At 40.2% G+C, this 22060-nt stretch overlaps 1 protein-coding gene across 1 annotated transcript; it reads left to right on the forward strand.

Annotated features, from left to right (window-relative positions):
• The first annotated feature begins 679 nt into the window (after window positions 1–679).
• On the forward strand, window positions 680–20664 carry LOC145448489 (tyrosine-protein kinase HTK16-like). The gene is made up of 14 exons (XM_080326880.1): window positions 680–6297; window positions 6595–6666; window positions 7460–7632; window positions 9095–9274; window positions 9337–9463; window positions 10790–10965; window positions 11030–11168; window positions 11959–12105; window positions 13024–13356; window positions 14624–14770; window positions 15265–15395; window positions 15463–15609; window positions 17295–17421; window positions 18286–20664. The coding sequence occupies exons 1-14, from the start codon at window positions 6181–6183 to the stop codon at window positions 18481–18483; spliced, it is 2214 nt and encodes a 737-aa protein (XP_080183006.1). The 5' UTR covers window positions 680–6180; the 3' UTR covers window positions 18484–20664.
• Window positions 20665–22060: the final 1396 nt, after the last annotated feature.

Genomic DNA, 22060 nt, shown 5'->3' on the forward strand with positions numbered 1-22060 from the left:
TGCACTGGTCATTTAATCAGACACCCACCTTGGCCTGCAGCATGCAAATAAATAAGAGGCATACTCTGGATAAAAGTAAGCGACAAAAATGAATGCTGCTTGGTGTCGGTATGCGAGGTCATTTTCACCCCTTCGTATCTTTCATCTTATCGCACGTTCGTGATGTTTTGTATTGATAACATTACTGATAAAACAAACCAGGAAAATAATACTGAATTGAATGCTTTTGTGGCCACTAGCTCAGTGGTTCGGACAGAAGTCGTTTATTCACAAAATAACGAAAATAAATTCAATGGAGAATTATATATTCTTATTTCCGTTTATACGAAATTCGTGCCGTAATGACAGCGGTCAGAAATGTGATGCGCAGCGCCGCAGCGGCTTTGGTTATGCCCTGTTGCTGTTGCTGTTAGTAGGGCTATGTTGTGACCAGACCAGACTTGGCATCTGGGAAATTTTCAGAGTTCCAAATTAGATTAGAATTAAAATTATAGCTACACAGTTTTTTCCGACTTAGATTAGAATTAGAATCACCGAATTTTAGCATTTTCAGCAAAACCAGAAATTAGATTTCAATTAGAGCAAAGAAACATTCAACAACTGTCAACTGATATATTGTGTTACTCGCATTACTGGCATTTCGCTCTGATAAGTCCAAGTTATCCCTGTAGTTGTCCTAGTCTGGTTGTGACCCGGGCGTATGGTACTATCACTAAGGGATTAGTAGCCGATAGTATGTAGTAGGTGATGAATCGTCCATTTAAAACCGTTAAGCAAGTGGGTTCTCTTAAACGGTTCAACTATGTAGTAAGTAGACTAGATCCACCTATATTGACCGGAGGGCTGTGGCTTTATACCAGTACAAGCAGCCAAGTGCCACTATACTGTGTATGGTGTGTAAAGGCAGGGCTCAGCAGACAGCAGGTGAGCAGGGGTGTGCTGTCAGGATCAGGGGACGGGGAGGCAGTGCCTCAACTGTCGTCAGGATAAGCAGGAGACTAGTGAAAAGACTGAAAACCGTCAATGAATATCGGTATTTGTCTACTGATGGTGATGGTCATGAATAACTGATTTTGTATACACTTTTAAACTCTGAGGGCGGAGATAATAAGGTTAGCTGATCCGGGAGAATGCTAATCATGTGAATAATAACTGCTAATCGCCGTAATCGGGGACGCATTTTGGGCGAAAATAATGAAGTTAGCTGACCCGGAAGAATGCTAATTGTGTGATTAAATAGGCCTTCTGCTAATCGCGACGCATAAAGTCGGAAAAGGTTACGCGTGATGATTAGTCGATGGTTTTCAATCAAGTGGCGTTATCTGTTTCATCATAATGCAAAAACGCGTTATTGGTGGGTCGGGTGTATTCAATTTGTTGAATGAAAGAGAAGCCTGCTAATAACGATACTGCCACTGTAATAGGTAGAATTATCATCATCGTGAAATGGAAGTAGTGTCCAATTACTATACTGTACAGCTAAGAAACGGATTATATAGAATATTGATATGGATATTACTATGCAATGGTGGGGACATAATTCGTTGATTGTTTAGTGAAGCCATTACCTAGGAGACAATCGGCACGGTCATTGTCGGAAATATTTGTGCGTAGGAATGGTACGGATTGTACACAGTTTTTATGGATAACTAGTTAGCTCTAGTTTGTTCTAGTTTGTTAAATCTTGAGATTAACACTTTATAACTTTATGCGCTGCGATCAACCAGTTTCTTCAATTCTGGATTGATAAATCCTGACGAAAGCGATAATCGACTTTATTGCTAATAATCCAACTTTATTATCTCCGCGTGATTTGCATTTATTTATTGTTCACAAATGGAGCGGAAGGAGAGGTGAGGTGGAGACGGGCTCAATTTATCGTATTGATTCATATAATATAATTACTTCTGATTTTTTAAATTGAGATCACATTTACTTCTGTATGGATTTTACACTACTTCTTATACATAACTATTTCATTGTCACCCCGTGAAAGAAAATTCCTTGTATGTCGCTCACTCCCAGTCCGAGTTGCATGAGGGAACCATTAAATTTTGGGAACCTGTGTTCCTCGCGCGCTATTTTGCAGAGCGGTATATATTTGGGAACTAATAGAACTATTAAATAGCCAAAAAATTGGTTAGTTTCAACTCTGGAGTCACGATCTAGGTAAATTACCTGTTTCAAAATTCAGCTGAAAATGATTCCAATGAGATTTTTCTATCGTTGCGACTTGCGATTGATTATATTTTGGATTTCGGCCTTGAAGAAAGTATTAACAATCTTACAGATTATAGAGCATGGGGAGGTGAAATATGCAAGATGGTGAGTGGTGGTTTGTGAAGATGTGATCTATTGCTAAGTTATTCTAGTAGGATCATTTATCAGTGATTGACTTGAATAGCTAAATATACGAGGTCTGGTGTTGGTCTGGAATATTTCTTCTAATAACAGGTTGTTAATAGTGTCAATAGAACATTGGTGTGGTTAGGGTGCATCTATTTTGTCAATGTTGTAAATGTCGGCTGTCGCCAATGCTGACTAAGTCAACAACTATCTTACTCAAGTAGCATTAGCATTTAGAATTGTAATTAATACTACACAATATCTTTGAAATTAGATGATTCATAAAACATATTAGATTAGAATTATAACAAAAAACATTTCACAAATCAGATTAGAATTAGATTAGTGGCATTTCGCTCTAATTATCGTCTAGTTGGACAACTGTCCAAGTCTGACTCCAGGAACTGTTCCATTATGCTACCCGAGTAGCAGCTAGGCATGTAGCCAGGAAGTTCGAAGGTCGGAACCCCTCCCACTTCAAGTGTACCTATAATTCTAGTGCTAATCAAGTAGAACAGTCGGCATTGGCACGTTGAAAAAAATAGATACACCCGTGTGATGTGGGGATCTATGGATAGTGCCCATAACAATATTCAGTCTTCTTTTTAAGGCCAAAGATGTCTCTATTCATAATAGACATTTTCTCTCATATTGCTCAAGTTCTATATGCTTCTCTATTGGAGGTTCCAAGTTAATAGACCGTCTTCTTTTTATTTTCAAATTTGACTGATAGTTCCTTGCCGGCGGTCGGCCTATGAAGTTTTTCTATGATCTCTCAATATGTTCGTTACGGAATTCAGCACTGTCTGAGTTTTTTGACTTGATTCATGAGATCGACCAGTTCGATCATTTTGTAAAACAATTCTGTCCGTCAACATCAAGCGTCAACAAGATGGTATTATAATCAGTGTATTTCTTTCCTGCTGGTCCCTTGTGCCATCATTAGGCATCACAATCCAATCAATGTATTGTTTTATACTTGATACAACCAAATACTGCAAATTGTATTAGCCTAGCCGGATTGTGTCGCTAGATTGTGTCAGCTTTCTGAAATAAAGTATATCGGTCTCTATGCGGGTCTATAGCTTTACTTGTATATGGCAAATGGCAATGCTTACCCTTTCACACTCTTGTAGATAATTCTATAATTTAGAATCTGAAGTAGCATAATTCAGCAATTCTGTGTTCTCAAAGGATATGGTATCTTTAAACTCGGAAGTAGTCGAAGGCTGTGAGATCTGCTGTCCTAAATTACTTTTGAAAGCTACTCAAGTATTTTTCTATAACCTACAGACTACTCATTTTGAAATTCTGCGTATGCATAAGGGGTTGTGCCTGATTTGATGAATTGATCATTTCCAAGAACGAGCACTTGTTTTCTCAGTATTACATGCTGTACTGCACTTGTTGTTATTATAGAGTAGAGAGAATGTATGAATAGGCATCGATGCCTTGCCTACCAACTCAACTTGAGACTAACATGTAGAGTTATTATAGATATTGATATAGGGTTACCATATTTCGAGATCTGAAAAAGAAGACACTTTTGACAAGGTATATTAACAGACATGAAAACATATTATCATCAGACTTTATCTTAGATTAATTGTCTGTTAAATGTTGTATAGATCATTGCAGGCTTGACCAGGATAAGTATTCTATGAATGCTTCATTTCGCTTTGTACAGCCCACTTACACTGTGGGTGTTTGTGAGTTAGTGTTGCCTTGGGTAGGTCTGTTGAAGAAGCAGTTGGTCGGCCTAGGCATTTAGATTTTCAAGAGCACAAATTATTACTCAGTATGTAACATGCTTTTATAGTTGAATAGCCTGGTTCGTATTTTCTAATGCTTTATACCAGAATGTACTGCTCTATTTCATTCCATTCAATATCATTCTCCATTTAATTGCAAATAAAATCCTTGTATTAACTATCTTGTGGAGTGCCGGTATCGTATAATTTATAGCCTAGCCGTGATTGCTAGAAACCAGTTGCGGTGCGATATATATATATATCATCAAACAATCGGTTTGTGGACAAATATTTGCCTTGTTTTTATGTAATGCATTCTTAAAACGGGACTGAAAAAAGGATTTTGATTAGCAGATGCTTTTATGTCATTGCTGTATGCCAGGCATTGGTTACTATGAGAGTCTTCATCCACTGTGAGTCAGTTTACAGTTTCTCAGTCAGAAGTAGTTCAAGTGCCTATATGTGGAGCAGTAGGTCTATTGATGTGAGGTGTTACAAGTGTGTTTTTACGCAGTGAAATCAGGTGTGCAATCATAAAGTATAGGCTACCCTATTTCAATGCATTCGCGGCTCTTGCAAGCACTATTCAGATGCAAGAGTCTTTTCCCCCTGTGGTTTCTGCCCCCCTGTGGTTTCTGCCTCTGGTCATATTTTTGCTATATTGTCAGCACACGCTATTTTGTTCCTGGTCACACCCCCAACTTGAATATTTATGAGTAAACTGCTGGTTGAACAACTGATTTAAACAGTATGCAACTATGCATATATACCTGGGCTGTTTGTAACCTCATATAATTAGTCTCAACTGACTTGGCGTAATTGCAATACGAAGATGTATTTATATACATCAATCATGTACTGCAATAGTTGTTAGGACTTAAAATGAATGCAAAGAGCTGTTGTTATAGATGTGCATCATCAAGGCGTCATTTTGAATATATGCGCACATATGATGATATTAGTGAATGTTGAAAGCCTTGGTATTTGGAAGTTGTGATATATTTTTAATTCTATGGTGATGAATGTAAATAGTAAATACATATGTATGATTCGTTCACTGGAATTTGGAGAGGACAGTAAACGTCATATGTCATTAATGTCAACTATTGGCATATAATTCATGATTACTGGTCTTTTCGGTCACTAGCCCTTTCATATGGTTGCAAGACTCTGTCGATTTGATTGAAGATATGATTACGAGAAATCTATATGCTTTGTAGTATCGCATTACTGCAGGCAGTTATCTGATTTCTACACCATAAGAACACGTATTTCATGTGTAAACACTGTGGACTTATCTTTCGTAACTAGACTCAGTTGACCCAATGATTGGATCGAGCTTGTAGGCAAAAAATAGATCTTTCAAATATCGAGAAGCTATGTGATGAAAGGATTAAACTACCGGGTGAAATTAACAATTCCAAAACTATCATATTTTCTGGACTTTGGGTAGGATGATAGTGACAGGTATTGATGCACGTCAGACAAGAGACCTGGTCAGTAAAACTGGTATCTGTGGCTTCCCTGCTTGGAGCTCAGCATTACCGGGATAGCATGGCGGGGTGGTGCAAGACTTAGAAAGCCTTACAGTTACAAGGCTCTGCGCCTTCCCAATCCAGAGGGAATGGGATACATCATGGTGTGCATATGCACAAAAATCCACAATATCCCATTCATATTCATTCCTAAATATCTTAAATTGCATAGTAGCACCCAGTATTTACGAAGGAGTCGGTAATTAAATTGTAGGTGGGCCCAACAATGTTTTTCAAATGTGGACAAATTTTGGGAAATTTGAAAATATCATGTATCGAGATTATATGTTATCCATGTGTATACCCAGCCCACAGTACTGCAGCAGCACACTTAGCAAGTGCATCATGCATGCAAATTTTCAGATTGACCACATGTGACTCCATTGAAAGTTAATCATGTAATGAATTGCTACCTGTGTTGACTCATTAATACTGAAAAGGATACTTTTTTGTCTTTAGAGATTATACCTAACACGGTGGGCTTACATTACCTACTATACTTTGTCATCTCATGATGCTCTCTACTGATTTCTAAATACAAACGCAAGATGCCAAAGAACTCGGGAAAAGGCATTGCCCATAAGCTGCATTCGGGCGATTCTGTGCCTGATATTATTCGTCACTTCAATGAGCAAAATGCTAAATCTGCAAAGCAAGACAATGAGGTATACAAATACGCAACCTTTTGGCGTGGATCTGTGGAAGCCGATTACTGTGTACTTTACTGCTATTTCTGAGCATCCCAAACGTGGGCTTTGTGTACTAGAACTCTCCATTATTGAAATAATGAAAATTTGTGCGGAGGTTCTAACTGGATACAGTACCAGTACTGAATCCAATGCTTTGTATTACCGATGTTGCATTGTAGGCTACTATGAATTGCGAATGGGCAGGCTCGGTAGACGCTTCCTGTAGACTGCAAAGGAAACATATCTAACACAGCTGTTTTCTTCATCCCTTAGAACAAGTGGTTTCATGGAAAGCTCACAAGAGGAAATGCGATACACATCCTTAAAAAAGGAGGGATGAAACAGGTTTGGCTATCCAAATATGATATTATTGACCTTTTTCAAAGTTAGCTATTCGGATGCGGGACTTGTGATCTGTTGGATGTAGTTCAGCAATGGCTGCTGTACGTTAGGGCTCTTCAAAAATGACTTTTTTTCTCAAATCTTACTGGCTACTTGATAAAATTGTTAGGTTACCTAATTTAAGCCTACACACAAAATTTGGTTCAATTCCAGCCAGTAACCGCTTAGCTACAGAAGAAGAAAGTTTCTGTTTATTATATAAAATAAATAATAAAAAATTTGAAAATTTTCTGTTCACCCCATGAAAGTGTTAGGATGTTTATAGAAATGGCGTTCACCAAATTTGGTTCAATTCCAACCAGTGGAAGCGGAGTTATTGCCGTCAAAAAATTTTGATTTGAATAAAATAGTATTTACGGTGACCGAATCTTTGTTTATTTATTATAGTTGTGATCACCGTAAATACTATTTTATTAAAATCAAAATTTTTCGACGGCAATAACTCCGCTTCCACTGGTTGGAATTGAACCAAATTTGGTGAACGCCAAATTTTTCGGCTTGAAATTGGGTAACCTAACAATTTTATCAAGTAGCCGGTACGATTTGAGAAAAAAAGTCATTTTTGAAGAGCCCTACCGTAATTACTTTTGACGATAGACCCTATCCTGTTCATCGAATTGGCATGGATCGCTGCTTGATTTGTTTCTTACACCTGTACTGTACCGTACAACTGCGTGGTGGATCTTAGTATAAATTGTGGTGTAGAACCCGAATGTAATCCGGCTATGCATTGCAGGGGATGTTTGTAGTGCGGGAGAGCGTCAACGTGCCAGGAAGTTTTGTGCTTTCACTCATTCACAAGGGAGAAACCCAACATTTTCAAATCAATGCATCCCCACATTCGGGCTGTTTCAGCATCGACAATGGGCCGCCTTTTGTGGGACTGGACCAGCTCATAAAGTTTTATAAGTATACTCTTCTTTCACGTAGTTTTGTTTCCATTTTATGAAAGCTGTTGTGAAGTGCTGTTGCATCATGTAATTAGTTGAAGAATTAATGTAGCTGCCATTTCATTGAATAGTTCTCTCCAGTAACCTACTTGACAGATTGGTGTATGTCAATACTCGATGCCGTTTGCACAGTCTGGTAGGGAATATTATTATGAGAGCGTTATCACACGTGGCTAAGCGTGAAATGAAACCCGTCATGGAAACTGGAAACCTTTATACTTGTGTTCATATGTTTAACAATATCTAATTGTGTGGACTATGTTTGCCGTTCTGCTCATTTCTAGGTTCATTTTTACTGCTTGAATATTTTTCATTGCAATGTAAATACCAAATAAACTACAACGGACAATTTAGATTCCCCATATTTCGTCTTTACTGGAGCCTGCCATTTAAGTTGATAATGGTCTGTTTTTTTTAGGCTGGCTGCATGAATCACCAATTCCACGAAACAAATACATAAACATACAGTAACTAGTTGGTGCACATACAACTAATCCTTCCTCATACTGATATGTTTATTCTGAAGTGACTTCCTTGTGATTCCTATGTTTGACAAAAGCTAAATTTACCTCCATTGGCGCACTTACGCAAATGTACGATTCTGTGATGACACAATGCCTTCGGAGATTTAGTAACATGATAGCCCCTATCAGGGTCTGTTTGTTCACCTTGAGCATTCACTGCATCCACTATACCCCAGTGTCGGGATGATTGGTGTTGCAAATGACTAGACTTGACTCGATTCACTGCCCTAAAAGTGCTGATGTGAAGTTGCTCCTTTAATTAGTAACTTCAACGGAATTTGGTTACAAATGTCTATCACACGCTCAAGCATTATTTTCCTCTGCACAAATATGAGGTTGGAGCTGCCTTTGCAGTCTTCATGCAGCATTTCAGTCAATAAAACGTTGCTTAGGTTGAATTTTACTCCAGTATTATTTTCAATAAGCCTACAGCATACCTTGTGGCTGTGATCGGCGTTGTCATCATTTGACATCAATTATTGTGGTGACTCGAGTATAAACTTGCATGGAACTACGTTTGACTACAGTGACTAGTTCTTCGTGGGATGGTCGGTATTCGTAAGCATCCGCACATTAAAAATGAGGCTGAACTGTGAACATTTGATGACTGGAAATTGTCTCGAGTCGAAATATGTAGTGACTCGAAACAAACCCATAAGACAAGTGAAGATTCTCACAAAAAATTTTTAGATATGGAATACTTATGTAAACATCTTTTTCTTGCCCAATGGGAAATTGAACAAAATGGTTTGTCTGCCCATCATATACCTAAGCAAGATAGGCTAGCGTGCCACATTCAAACATAATGCTCCACTGGTCCATATTAAACCACTGTCGCTAGGATATTCAAAATAGTATCAGGGATTCTAATAACATTGTTTTTATTCACTTAATCAGAGGCGGGTCGAACGGTCTTCCGACGTCGTTGGGTCCCCACTGTCCAGGACAGGCACTTCCGGCACATTTACGCCAATATTCCGATAATACTGTAATTCATCAATGCATCGAAGAGAGCATCGACGTCAAAGACTTTCGAAGGTTTCTGGCCGACCCGCAAAGGCCCCATCTCGATATAAGGTACTTTTGTGAGATTTCTCCGTGTGGATGCTCGTGCAGACCCATGTTTGTACGTTGCGTAGAAATAAAACTGGCCATACTGCGCTCCATGAAGCTGCCATGAAGGGTTTGAATAAGCATATTGTTGAATTATACAATCACGGTGCCGATGTCAAGACAAGGGATGCGGATGGAGGCTCGGCACTTCATGTGAGTACTAGTCTAGATCATCTTGTGCTTCTCGACTTGTCTCGTTTCGTTACACTGAGAAGTCGAAGTATGTATTAAGGGGATTTTAGTAGAGAAGGTGCACTGTGCCGATCCAACTAGCCAGAAACCACATAGATCAGGCCTGAAAAAGAAATTTAAGAATCGACTTTGACAAGTTTCTTTGTCTAGAGACTAATCAGGTCTGGTATGTTTATGTTGATTTGTATGAATGTATAAGTAATGAGTAAAATCTGACCCTTGGCTGCAAATCTGTTACTGGTTATGACTGCTTCTGTTGTGCTGCTGGTTCTGTATTTTTGTGTAGCATGCTTTGTTGTGGCATAGAGAGAGAGCGGACGTTGTACTACTAGTTTGCAAATATATTGTGAATTGTGATGGCTGCACATTATGTACAAGGAAGTCAACTTTATAACATTGATAATAATAATACACTGTCTATTGTGTTGCCAAGGCAATGGAAATTTCTTGATTTCGTTATTATAAAGTTTTGATAACTATGTTGGTTGCATTTTTGAGTCTTGTATCCAAGCTATCTAATCTTTACCTGGGCAGGTTTGAATCTCTTGGAGATATTATGGCAGTCTGCTATTGTTTTAAGCCATTTGAATGACTGTATAGTGATTCACGGAGGTTACGAATTTCGTGTTGCTGAATCATATGCACCCAGCATAATATAGTATTGACCTGTACAGCAACCATTCTTGCGTTGCTTATCATTGGGATTTTGACCGAGATGTAGTATGTCGACGGTAGTTTTGATGGTCTGGTAACATAATTATCCACTAATATGATATGACTATGAGGTATGAAGTAATTTTGAGAACTTTCCGATTTGATATTGAGTTAGTGGTCTATTTTCGACTTGTCCCATCATAGTGGTGCAGGTGTTATACGTTGTACAATCTTGTTTCTAGTAGCTTGGGACTCATTAAAGACTATTAGTGTGTGATGTACAATTCACCAGTACATCGATAGCAATTTCGCGACATTTACCAGTGTAACGGAATCTGCACACAGCAAAGACGCATATCATTCGAAAGAAACCCAAAAATAGAGTTGGTGGTTTGAACAATGAACAGTACTTTGTATTGCACAATGTTCAAAATAACCACGCTAACAGGCGTTGTCAGCAAGTTTCGCATTATTCTTTGTTTGGAGTTGCATACTTTTGTCGTAATTTCATTCCGGCCATGAAAGGTTGGGAACCATTGCTTACAAATGCATCTTTGCTTTCGGCATTGGCTTACTGGTCGTACTTCGTAGTGTTCTGTAGTCTGTGATCATGATAACGTCTGTGCTCCGCAGCTTGCGTGCAGAAGCAACCATCCCGAAACGTGTGAGACATTGATGAAAACCTGCAGCGCCAAGCCGCAAGACCGATTTTGTGGCACAGGCCGCGTGCCGCTGCACGACGCGGCGGCGGCGGGGCACGTGAAATGCATCAAAGTACTCCTGTCCCAGGGTGCGGCGCCTCATCCCAGGTAAGTGCAGTCTGACTTTGTCGTGTCCGGGGTCAGCGTAAGTAATATGCGATGTTGACGTAAGATGCGTGAATGGGGAGACGCCGTTAGACCTGGCGCGGAAGAAGCATCACCGGGACTGTGTCAGCCACCTGGACAGTTACAAGCCGCCAGCTCCAAAGTTTCAGCCGCAGCAATATATGCAAAGGAACGTGGATAGGAATGTAATCTCGGATGTATATTCTTCTGAAATTATCTGCCTGATTATGTGGCGTGCCTCTTACAGTGGTGCTGTGTTCCTTCGAAAATTAGACAGACTTGCATTCATTTTTCTTTTCGAAATATGACGCAACAAGTAATATTGTCTAGTGCTTTCATTAATTTTATATTCTGAATGTAGGGTTTCTATTCAAATCATTTTTATGATACAGGGTGGGCCATTGTACGTCGATTTCATTTAAGTGAGTTGCGGTTACTGTAGGTCTGCGGATAATATTTTCACTATTCATCGCTCGATGACGTAATGTGAGTAATGCGATCGATGTAACAAAGTCGCGAATTTTCCCTGACAGTTGGCTTCAAGTTTCCTCTCTGGCATTGATGATCGCGTTGCGTATGCGAATCAATTCCTCGAGCCTCGCATTATGGTGTTCTGTCTGTGTGGCTGCAGCGTGGGAAACCATTTGTTTGGGTGGTGCCCATACTGTTTTGTTACCAACTTGCATTTTTCCATTTTCAAACTTACAACTTATCCTCTCTTTGATAGAATTGTTTGAATATATATTCATTTAGTAATGATTGCATATCCGACGACATGATAATGTAATGGTAGAGTGTGCAGTTCCTCGATCGATAGTCAATGTTGTTGCAAGACTAGAGTATGCTTCTTAGGTATTGGATTGCTACTTTTCCCAAAACCACAGCTATATAACATATATTTACTGTAATGGACTGCCCACAGCACATCTTATTCGTGTCACTCGTTTCTAAGATTCATGCCTTTTCGATCTGCAGAAAGCGATTGAAATGCTTCACAACGGCGGGCTGTCGGACGGTTTTTTTCTAGTGCGCGCCTCGAAGAGGGTTGTCGGCCAGTACGTTTTGACCATGTCCTACAAGGGATCGGTGTATAACTACGAGATTAAAGTCAAGGACGCCAAGGTACAGGTGGTTTCGATGGTTACCGGTGAAGTTGACATGTCGAATCCGATACTTTTGGCATTATTATTAAGGCGATGCATCAATATTGTACTGATAAATTCGAATGTTTCACTGAATATGAGTGCCAATTGTGATATATGGCACTGGGTGAATTTGTCATTAGTAATGTATCTACTATTATTATCATTATGAAAGCGATACATCAATGTTGTGTTGATGAATTTGAAAATGAATCTTCCTCTGCATATGAGTGTGAGTTGATATTTACGGCACTTTGTGAATTTGGCATTAGCATTGTAATAATAATGATTATTATGGAAGCAATGCATCGATATTGTAGGAAAAAATTCGAAATCGAATGTTCCACTGAATTGTGATATACTACAGTTGATAATTGGGATGTAGGCCATGTATTAATGGTATGTTGGTAAATTAGCGATTATGTTGGGGATAGGTTAGGACCCACTCTTTAAGATTTTGTTTGGTGATATCGAATGCTTCGCATTTGTAATACACTGATTTCCTCACTTTTAGCAGTTTCTGGTCGAATTTTCAAGTACCAGTACCAATAGACGAAATCCCAATAGTGTGGTTACTTTTCAATTATTCGAAATCACAATGAAATGTCGGTCTCGGCCGTCCGATTCTCGAGTCATATGACTTGGTTCGAGTCATGCGCAATGACTCGAGTCCAAGTCGAGTCACTGCACTGATTGACTCGAGTCGAGTCTCTTCCGTATTTTGAGAAAATGACTCGAGTCAAGTCGAGTCGAGTCGTCAGAAAATCGTGACTCTAGTCGGACTTGAGTCATTACAGCCCTGGGTTGGATTGGAATTAGGGGCCACCAACTAGCAAATTAACTGGTTTTGATCATGTAATGATTGTGTCTTGTGTCGAACACGTTTTTGTTGTTTCAGAACCGAATATGGTATTATATCGACGACGGGCCGCTTTTCAGCGGCCTGGAGTACCTGATTGACTACTACTGCCGTTGCTCCGACGGCCTGCCCTACGAACTGCAACGTCCCATCATGTGCGAAGCTGTCCCGAAACCAGTCGAACGCCGGCCCCAGATGCCCACCCCGGTACCGCACGGCGGCCCGCCTGTCGGCTTTCCCCCGTCATCCCGAAAGTCGACGAACGAGACCAGGATCATACCGAGCGAGTTTATTCAAATCGGACGCGAACTCGGGACGGGAGAGTTTGGGTCTGTGCTGATGGGCGTGTGGAAGGAGTCGCCCGGGAAGCCTGTACGTTATTCTTGGGATATTTTTATGCTTGATTTCGTCGTTTGTTGCGGTGGTGTTCGGTGCTGAAGTTCGTTCCACTTTTCGTTTCCCGCTCATCGATTTTCACCAGGGCTGTAACCAAGTCGCAAGGCTCCGAGTCGCAAGTCCATCTCACTTCTGTATTTTCGAGTCATTTTCAATTTGCCACCGAGTCAAGTACGAGTCATAGTGTTTTGACTCGAGTCCGAGTCCAAGTCATTGTGTCGACTGTTCAGTTCCGAATTAATGTCAAGTGAAACCCACTTTTTACAACTCTGCTCGGTGATATCGAATGCTTTGCATTTCATGATATACTAATTTTTGTAACTTTCAACAAGTTTCTGGTAGCATTTTCAAGAACCAGTACTGATACACAAAATAATAATAGTGTGATAACTAGGGCAAGTTTTTGCAACTTTTTTTACAGCTTCCAGCAGCTCCCTAAATACTCGAAAGTTATGTAGAATGCTGTTTTAAGCTGTTTGAAGGAATCTTATAGCGCAACATTTGTCCAATTTTTTTCCATGCAACTCTTTGCAACTTTTTTGATTTTTCATGAAATTTTATTCGTTTTTTCATGCAACCAACTTAGTGGAAATACTTGGTGGTGTATTTAAATAGATCGGTCACTGTTTTTTTTTTTTTTTTTTTGGTGAAATACACGGACAAATTCGACTGAAATACCATAAACCAGCACTGAAGTATCGCTCTAACGGGTATTTCGGGAGCCTAGTCGGAAAGTTGACCTTTTTTTTTGCAACTTTCCACGGATTTAACTTACTCCAGTGATAACTTTACTATTCTTCGAAATTACAGTGAAATGTTTGACTTGGTAGACGCAATCTCGAGTCATATGACTTGGTCCGAGTCATGCGCAATGACTCGAGTACAAGTCGAGTCAATACACAAATTCACTCGAGTCGAGTCGAGTCACCAAAAAATCACGATTCGAGTCGTTAAAACCCTGATTCTCACTTAATTATATGACATTAGTCATCCTTCAAATTGGTGTAATAGTCGTTTAGCATATTGGTATCCGTCACTGCGTAGTGTAGACGAGGCTTGCAGTATATCGGAGTGCTGAAGGCCGAACTATGTGTTTCCTTTCATACAAAATATGACAAATTTTAGATCGCTACCGGCAATGGGGTTAGGTAAGCCTGTAGTCGAGCGCTGCGTTCTTATTGTTCGGCATTTTCCATTGTTGGCATTTGCGCCTTTTGTAAGTCTGTTTCGTGTTCCTTGTCAGGTTAATGTGGCGTTGAAGACGCTGCACGGAGAACATGTCAACACCGGGGAGGCTGAGTTTCAACGGGAAGCCGACGTCATGATGGGGCTGGACCATCCTTGCATTGTCAAGCTGTACGGAATATGCCAAGGAGAAACGCTGATGATGGTATTTGAACAATACGCGTGAATGACACATTTCCTGGCTGTAGGTCAGGGGTTCCTGACCCTTTTTACACCGTGGCCGCCTTTGAAAATTTTGAAATGTCAATGACCCCGTTATTTTTTCGAACCTTTGAAATTGAGAAACATTTTAATAACTGTTTCATACAGTAACACTTTGTAGAATGATAAAATGCAACACGTTATAAACATGATGGTGATGGTTACTCATAGCATTTTCAGATAATGTGATGGTAGAGCTTGGTTGCGCTCTGACAATGTCTTGAGCGCTGGACTGGTGCTGAGAAAATACAGCCGCTTGTGATATTGAATATCCAAGACGGTGCGCTGCTTTGTCTTCAGAAGTAACATTGTTGAAAATCTAGCTAAAACCGTGAATCGAAATCCGGCAAAAATCATCAAATCCTTTTGTAAAATGAAACACAAATCAGCACTCATGGACTAGCGTTTGCCCCTGGCTTTAACTTCACTGCTACGCAGGTTCAAGAGCTTGTCACGATGGGCTCGGCCCTCGACTTCATCCTCGACTACCCGCACGCCGTCGGGCTTAACGAGTTCAAAATCTGGGCCGCGCAAATCGCCAGCGGCATGAATTATCTGGAAGAGAAAGGGTGAGCTCGATGAACGGCGAAAATTTTACTCCCGCGTGTCGAGCTCGTCGCCACGTCTTGTTGTCAGGTTTGTTCATCGGGATCTGGCTCTCAGGAATATCTTGTTGTCGTCGCCGCAACTCATCAAGATCTCCGACTTCGGGTTGAGCAGGGCTGTAGGAGCCGGCAGCAATTATTATAAAGCGTCTGCGGGGGGAAGGTGGCCAGTTAAATGGTGAGTTGCTCGATCAGGAGGCAAGGTTTGTCAGTACTGAAGAATTTTTACTTAAAAGTAAAAGTAGCCTGAAACATAACCCTTTCACTATTCGCGGCGGCATTTCGATTACGTGTATAGCGAACGGTCGCATTCCAGCGGACATTCGTGATGCCTCACCTGGACGCCAAATGTCCATGTTAAATTGGCTACTGGGGTGACTTCGCACAGCGGTCAGCCCTCGTGGTGTCCTTTGTGGAATTAATCTAATTGTGAGTGCAGAAGGCACGCGCAGGCCTACTATACGCACTGAAATCGTGAATATTAAAATATGTAAAGCAATGGGGATTTATTGTTTAGTCGCACGGTGCATGGGAATTATTTGAACTTCATTAACGAATTTCGTCGATAATATTGGTAGTTGGACATATTGCCACCAATTATTAACCTCGAGCAAGTAGGCTTAGTGCAAGTATGACTCATTCCATTATAATTTAGCAAATTTTCTGACATTTGTAATGCATACCCTCAGAATTGTCCAATATTTACAAATGTTGTTCTTTTTTGAATTTTGGGTACATTAAAAAAATTAGATTGAAAAATTTCCAGCGGTTCAAAAGATAATGCGATTCAAACTTCTCATGTCACTAGGTGGCGCTTCATGCAAAAATCTTTAAAATCCATATTTTTTGCTGTTATGATGGTGGAGAATCAATTAAAATGTCTAATTATACAATTTTGAGGCCAAGGAATTGAAAAAAATCGACATTTTCGCTCTAAACTCGAAGAAAAAAAAGTTACGGACGAAACAAAATTGGGGGGGAACAGACTTGAAAATCCATGTGGGATTCCGTTTACACAAAAAAAAATTATTGCAAAATGTACTTTGAAGCAGTATGATTGATAAAAAATTGGATTTTCAAATTAATCTCTATTCCTCAAGGAAATCACGAAAAAAATTGATCTTTGCATTCAGTAATTGGTCATAATAGTAGTTGTGGTGGGCAGCAGTGCAAAGTACATGCGTAAATGCCGGTTTTACAAGTTCCTCGTGTTGACAAACTTGCGCGTATGTTAAGTTACCAACGATGGTTATGATTTAGTATTCAATGTCATTCTGTTTTGCGATGTCACTGTTTAGGCTAGCGATTATATCTTGCGCACATGGCCTGTTGTAGATGCGATTGCTCGGGCCTGTCGTTGACTCGACAGATTAGCGAGGTTTGCCGATAACCTTATTTCGCTCGCGTACAAACGGCAAACCAACTCGGCAGAAACGAGTCTCGCTATTTGGCAACACGCCTCTCACTAATTGGGAGCGCGTAACACTGATTGTCCGAATTTCTAGGCACGATGGCTGAATGTGATGCGCGCGATTGAAATCAAACATGAAGAATAGCATGATTTCAATTTTTTTTTTTTTTTTAGGGCGCGCGATTGAAATCAAACATGAAGAATAGCATGATTTCAATTTTTTTTTTTTTTGTTGTACCCATGCATAATATGCATCCCCGATTTTAGGGCAAAAAATCGGTAAAATCTTACGCATTATGCATGGATAATTACGGTACTCGAGTCACTTTGGTTCTGGCCACCATTACACATAACTTACCTTGCGGGTCCTGAATTCTTGTCGCTATCTTCTGAGGAAGTCGGATCGCGGGCGGGTTTTTTTCCAGGTAACAATCGCCGCCTTTTTGTCGCAGGTACGCGCCGGAGTCCATAAATTACGGCACGTTTTCTTCCGCTTCCGACGTGTGGAGCTACGCGGTCACGTTGTGGGAAATGTTCTCTAAAGGCGATCAGCCGTACGGGAATATGACGGGCGCTCAGGTGATTGATAGTGTAGCCTAATGTTTGAAGAGTGGGGACGTATTTTATTTGTCAAAAACCAGAGAGGGCGCTTGCCAGCTGTCCAGTCCAGGACGATTCACGATTACATTGATCCTAGTAGGGTCGGGCTACGGCATGGGTAAAAAGCATTTGGTTGAGGCTGCCGTATTTTATTACAAGTGGCACGTCATGCCATATATTCAGTTTCCAAGTTTTTAAATGTATTGCAGACGGTGGTTCTCACCAGGTTCACACAAACCCCAGTCTCAGGGTTTCTCTGGAGGTCAAGACTGATTTGCAGTATATATTTGTGATAACCTTTTGTTTCGTGTGAAAATCTTGTTTTAAAGCGGTTTTAGCACTGTTGTTGATGCACATTTAATTTTTTGCGCCGATATTTCATTGTACAGTATTGGAAGTCTAATGGGATAGATTTTTTTGTGACTAGGCTTAAAATTTTGGTTTTGCCAAAGGTGAGTAGATCACTGTAGATCACTGTATTTCACATGGAAACCCCAATAGAAATGTAATACTGGTGAGGCCTACGTCTGAGTACAAAACATATTTCCCGCGACACTACTCGAAGAGAAATGTTCATTTTCTGATGACTGACTCATTTTTATCAGAGACATTTCTTTGACATATCTCGCAAAGTTCTGGGCAGATAACTGTAACAAGAGTCTTTGTTGAGGAGCACACAACTGACATAATTTTCATCGCATTTGCATCACGGGCGCAGAAATTATAATGCTGCATATTTGATTTATCAAAGACATCGTTTGACTGACATAATTTTCATCACAGTGACTGAAATTTTTAATGCTGCGGGCCTATACTTTTTCTATCAACATCAATCTCTTTCAGGTGATAAATTATATTGAAGACGCCAAAGGCAGGTTGAAGCAGCCTGCAGAATGCCCCGACAAAGTGTACGCGATCATGCGCAAATGTTGGGAGTACGAGAAGGAGGACCGGCCCACGTTCCGGCGGCTTCATCAAAAGTTTAAATCCGACCCGGAGTATTTCAACGTCCAGGTGCCAGGGCACAGAAAAGACGAGTGACCATGTCCGTAGCGTAATATATGCCGAATCTCTGCAAGCTGTACTCGTATTTTGTAGTTTTGCTATTTTTCTTCGCTGCTTCCGTTTTCTTCAATTTGAGAGTAAAAATAATAACAGGCTCACGCTGACACCGTCGGAAATTTTGAGTCGCCGATTTGCACAAGCAGTTAACACCTGAATTAGCCGACATAGTGACTGTTTACTACTTTTTTGAATCATTTCGAGGCATCGCAGTCTGATTTATCAGTCATTGTTTCAAGAATATGTCGTCTTATCGGTGTTTGTGGCAGCTACGGTGTCAGCGTTTGCCGTTGTATACGATGACTTTGATTTTGTTGTGTTGCCGATCACCATTTTATTTAGAAACCTGTAGCCTACTTTATGTTGTGAGGCTTTGGATCCGGCTTAACCTTGTGTGTTTACTGATGAAATTCAGATCTTTGATGAAACCCTTTTGTATCACGTACTGATTCCCATTGGTGGTAGGCCTTCTTATCAGTACTGGAGTCGCGACTGGGCTTCCGTTAATTCTGTCACGTGTCCAAATGTTGATACGTTTGAACTCATGAACCCCATAAACGCATCAACTCCTATTCAACCAAGTCTAATTTGTAGGTAACGATAGCCGTAAAACTTTTTCGAATCAGATAGCCAAGATATAACCAGAGTTGGAGTAGGATCGGTCAAACTCTGAAAGAATGATGCGTATTTTGCTTGAAAATTTGTGGGGAGGCAGATCGGACAGTTATAGTTATACGTGTGCAAATTTCACAAAAGATTCTTCCAACGCTTGTCGAGTCATCGTTTGAATTTTTCTAGACCCTGACGTGTAGATTGAAGACATTTCAAATTTTTTATTGGCGTTATAGTCATTATTCGAATTGAGATAGTTTTGATCACTTACTAGCTTATCCGAGCACTATTTACTGGACCGCCGATGGTTGCCCTTCTATTATCAATTGTCAGTCATTTGCTGTCAATACGAATCCATTCTGTAAGACGGGTTCATATTTTGACACTTGCAGTTATGTAGTATTTCATGGAATATCTATAGGACAGCCCCAATGGTGATAAGGTTGTGATCAATTCTTGTGATATATATTTGACGATTTTGATGCTGCCCGTATACAAGGTTCGTCTTGGAAGTCTTTTCTGGAATGATCGCAGTTTGGAAGTATCCTATGCACTTTTAAACAAATTTATTAGAGAGATACGTGCCTGACCTTCAAATCTGTCTGAATCACCTCAAAATATGTGGACATTTCGTTTCTAGTGCCTTATTTAGTAACTTGAACCAAGCCTTCACGCTTTCTAAACTCCTATGGGAAATCGTGAGATGTTCACTAACTCAATTTTTCAAGATGTCTTTTCGCAGTGACATTTCCCTTTCTCTCGGAACCAGTCGCAGCAGTTGTTGATTTTGTGCCCAAAAAGTTCAGCATTGGGGAATATTACAGAAAATCAGCAGCAACTTTCTGACTTGAACTGAGAAATCACGTTTAAAAGTCAAATAAGTGGTGCTGGTGAAGAAGTAACCGTCTCGTTTCAACCTTATGCTGCGAAAATCAGAGAAATCATGTATCTGACCTAGCCAAGGTTTTCCAGATCCGGGGAAATGTAACACTGTCTAAAAAGGGTAAAAACTATTCTATTGTGTCTATTTCTGCCTATGTTATGGTCGGTTAGCAATTTCAATCAAGCGAGTGTATGACGTTCACGATGTCACACCTAACCTTCATTGTGCTATTCAGATCAATTGTTTGTGTATATTTTACGATGTCATTGTGTATTGTGCTAGTTTATGGGTTAGGAGTGTTTGTTTCAACGACCATGTGTCACAGACTTCATCTCTTTACCCTGTCTTCACACTAGCAAAGAGTGATGTCGAAATCCTGTTGAATTCGCACATTTTACTTCTGATGTGTTGTGTCAGATAATTTATGTTCTACTGCTATCGTGCCTTCTATAGTCTGATAATCATGAGGCTCAATTTTTTATTAGCACTTTGTGTTCCCAAGCGTCAAAGCCTTGTACTCAACTATGGTAGCGTGCGAATATTTAATCAAGTGACAATCAAGTGACGAATATTTCGGACCATAATATTTTAATGCATCATTTTGGTAATGTGCCTTCGCGTATATCTTGCTATTGCTATTTGCAATCATGTCTTATTCAAGCGTGTGGGATGTCGGATGCGCTAGGGAAGGTAACAGTATGTAGACATCGCCCAGTTCTTGTCACAGTATGACACCATGAGCCAGACGAGTCAATTAGTTTATATACTTTCTTGTTGGCACTAAGCGCTGAGAAGACCTCGTTTCCACACCGATTCGTTGTTCAGTGGATGAGTGTCCTCGAAAAAGACTGCACACTTTATAGTTGCACACTGGGTGAAAAGCAAGAGAAGAAAACATGAAAAGGCAAGCACTGAGGATGAAGTAGCATGTGACGAGAGGTGAGGTCGATTATTCGATATATCAGATCATGGTGCGGTGATCTCGAGTACTGAATTGTCTGTAGTTGTCATTCTGCGTTTGTGGTTTAGACACACCTTGCAATTTAAGAGGCTGTCGCGTGCGCGGTTGACCAACATAAGTCTGCGACACGTATCTACTTCACATTGCTTTTATTTGTCAGATTTTTCGATTGTTCAATTCCAATCATTTGCAATCAAGATGTTCGAACGTTTGTTAATATTTTTGTCTGCTGAACACAACATAGGATTGCGATACAATCAACGTTTTTCGACTAGAAGTCCAATAAACGCAAAGCCAGGCATTGCAAGATGAGAAGAGTCTCTAGGCTGCATCAGAGGGAACTTTAATATTATGGCGCGGCACCTATCTTTTCTTCGCGACCTTTGTGGTGTTATGATCAAATGAGAATATTATTAATAAACTGATAATGATACGTATTGCCATATCAACTTACAACATCACTCCGTCGTAAATTGCTATGGCACTGTCACAATCGTCGTGTCGTAGGCTATACTTCGGTGTTCGATTTATTAACGATTTTTATCAGTTCAATACACCGTATAATTTGCGATGCAATGAAAAGATAGGAAGGTGCCGAAACGACTTGGACTAGTCGAAAAGCATCATAGATATCCACCTTGGCATAGACGATGTAAAGAGGAGGCATGCACTGCACACTGAATGAAAAGTACAAGAAGATAGTATATATAAAAAAAAACGCTGTAAGATTCGAACACTTTCGTTTGTGGTCAATTTATTTGTGGAAGAACAATGGTGGCTCAGTAAAACGGACCATAATTGAATGATTGGTCGCTGTCATGGGTTACAACACGTTTCGCGAACAATCCGAATATAAGCAAGATTCATTGATTTTTATCGACACCGATAACTTTATGACTTGAAATTGACTCGTGAATTTTGCTCCGAGTCACGAGTCAATCCCCATTTCTGATACGCCGAGTCAAGTCAAGTCAAGTCATTTTAGCAAAGTGACTCGAGTCAAGTCAAGTCATACGAAAAAGGTGACTCGAGTCTGACTCGAGTCAAGTCATGACTCGAGTCATCCCAACACTGACGTTTACTAATCGCGCAAAGTGTTT

Source organism: Botryllus schlosseri, chromosome 10 (genome assembly GCF_051294905.1).
Source record: "Botryllus schlosseri isolate E-star chromosome 10, Bs_hap1, whole genome shotgun sequence".
NCBI classification, from domain to species: domain Eukaryota; kingdom Metazoa; phylum Chordata; class Ascidiacea; order Stolidobranchia; family Styelidae; genus Botryllus; species Botryllus schlosseri.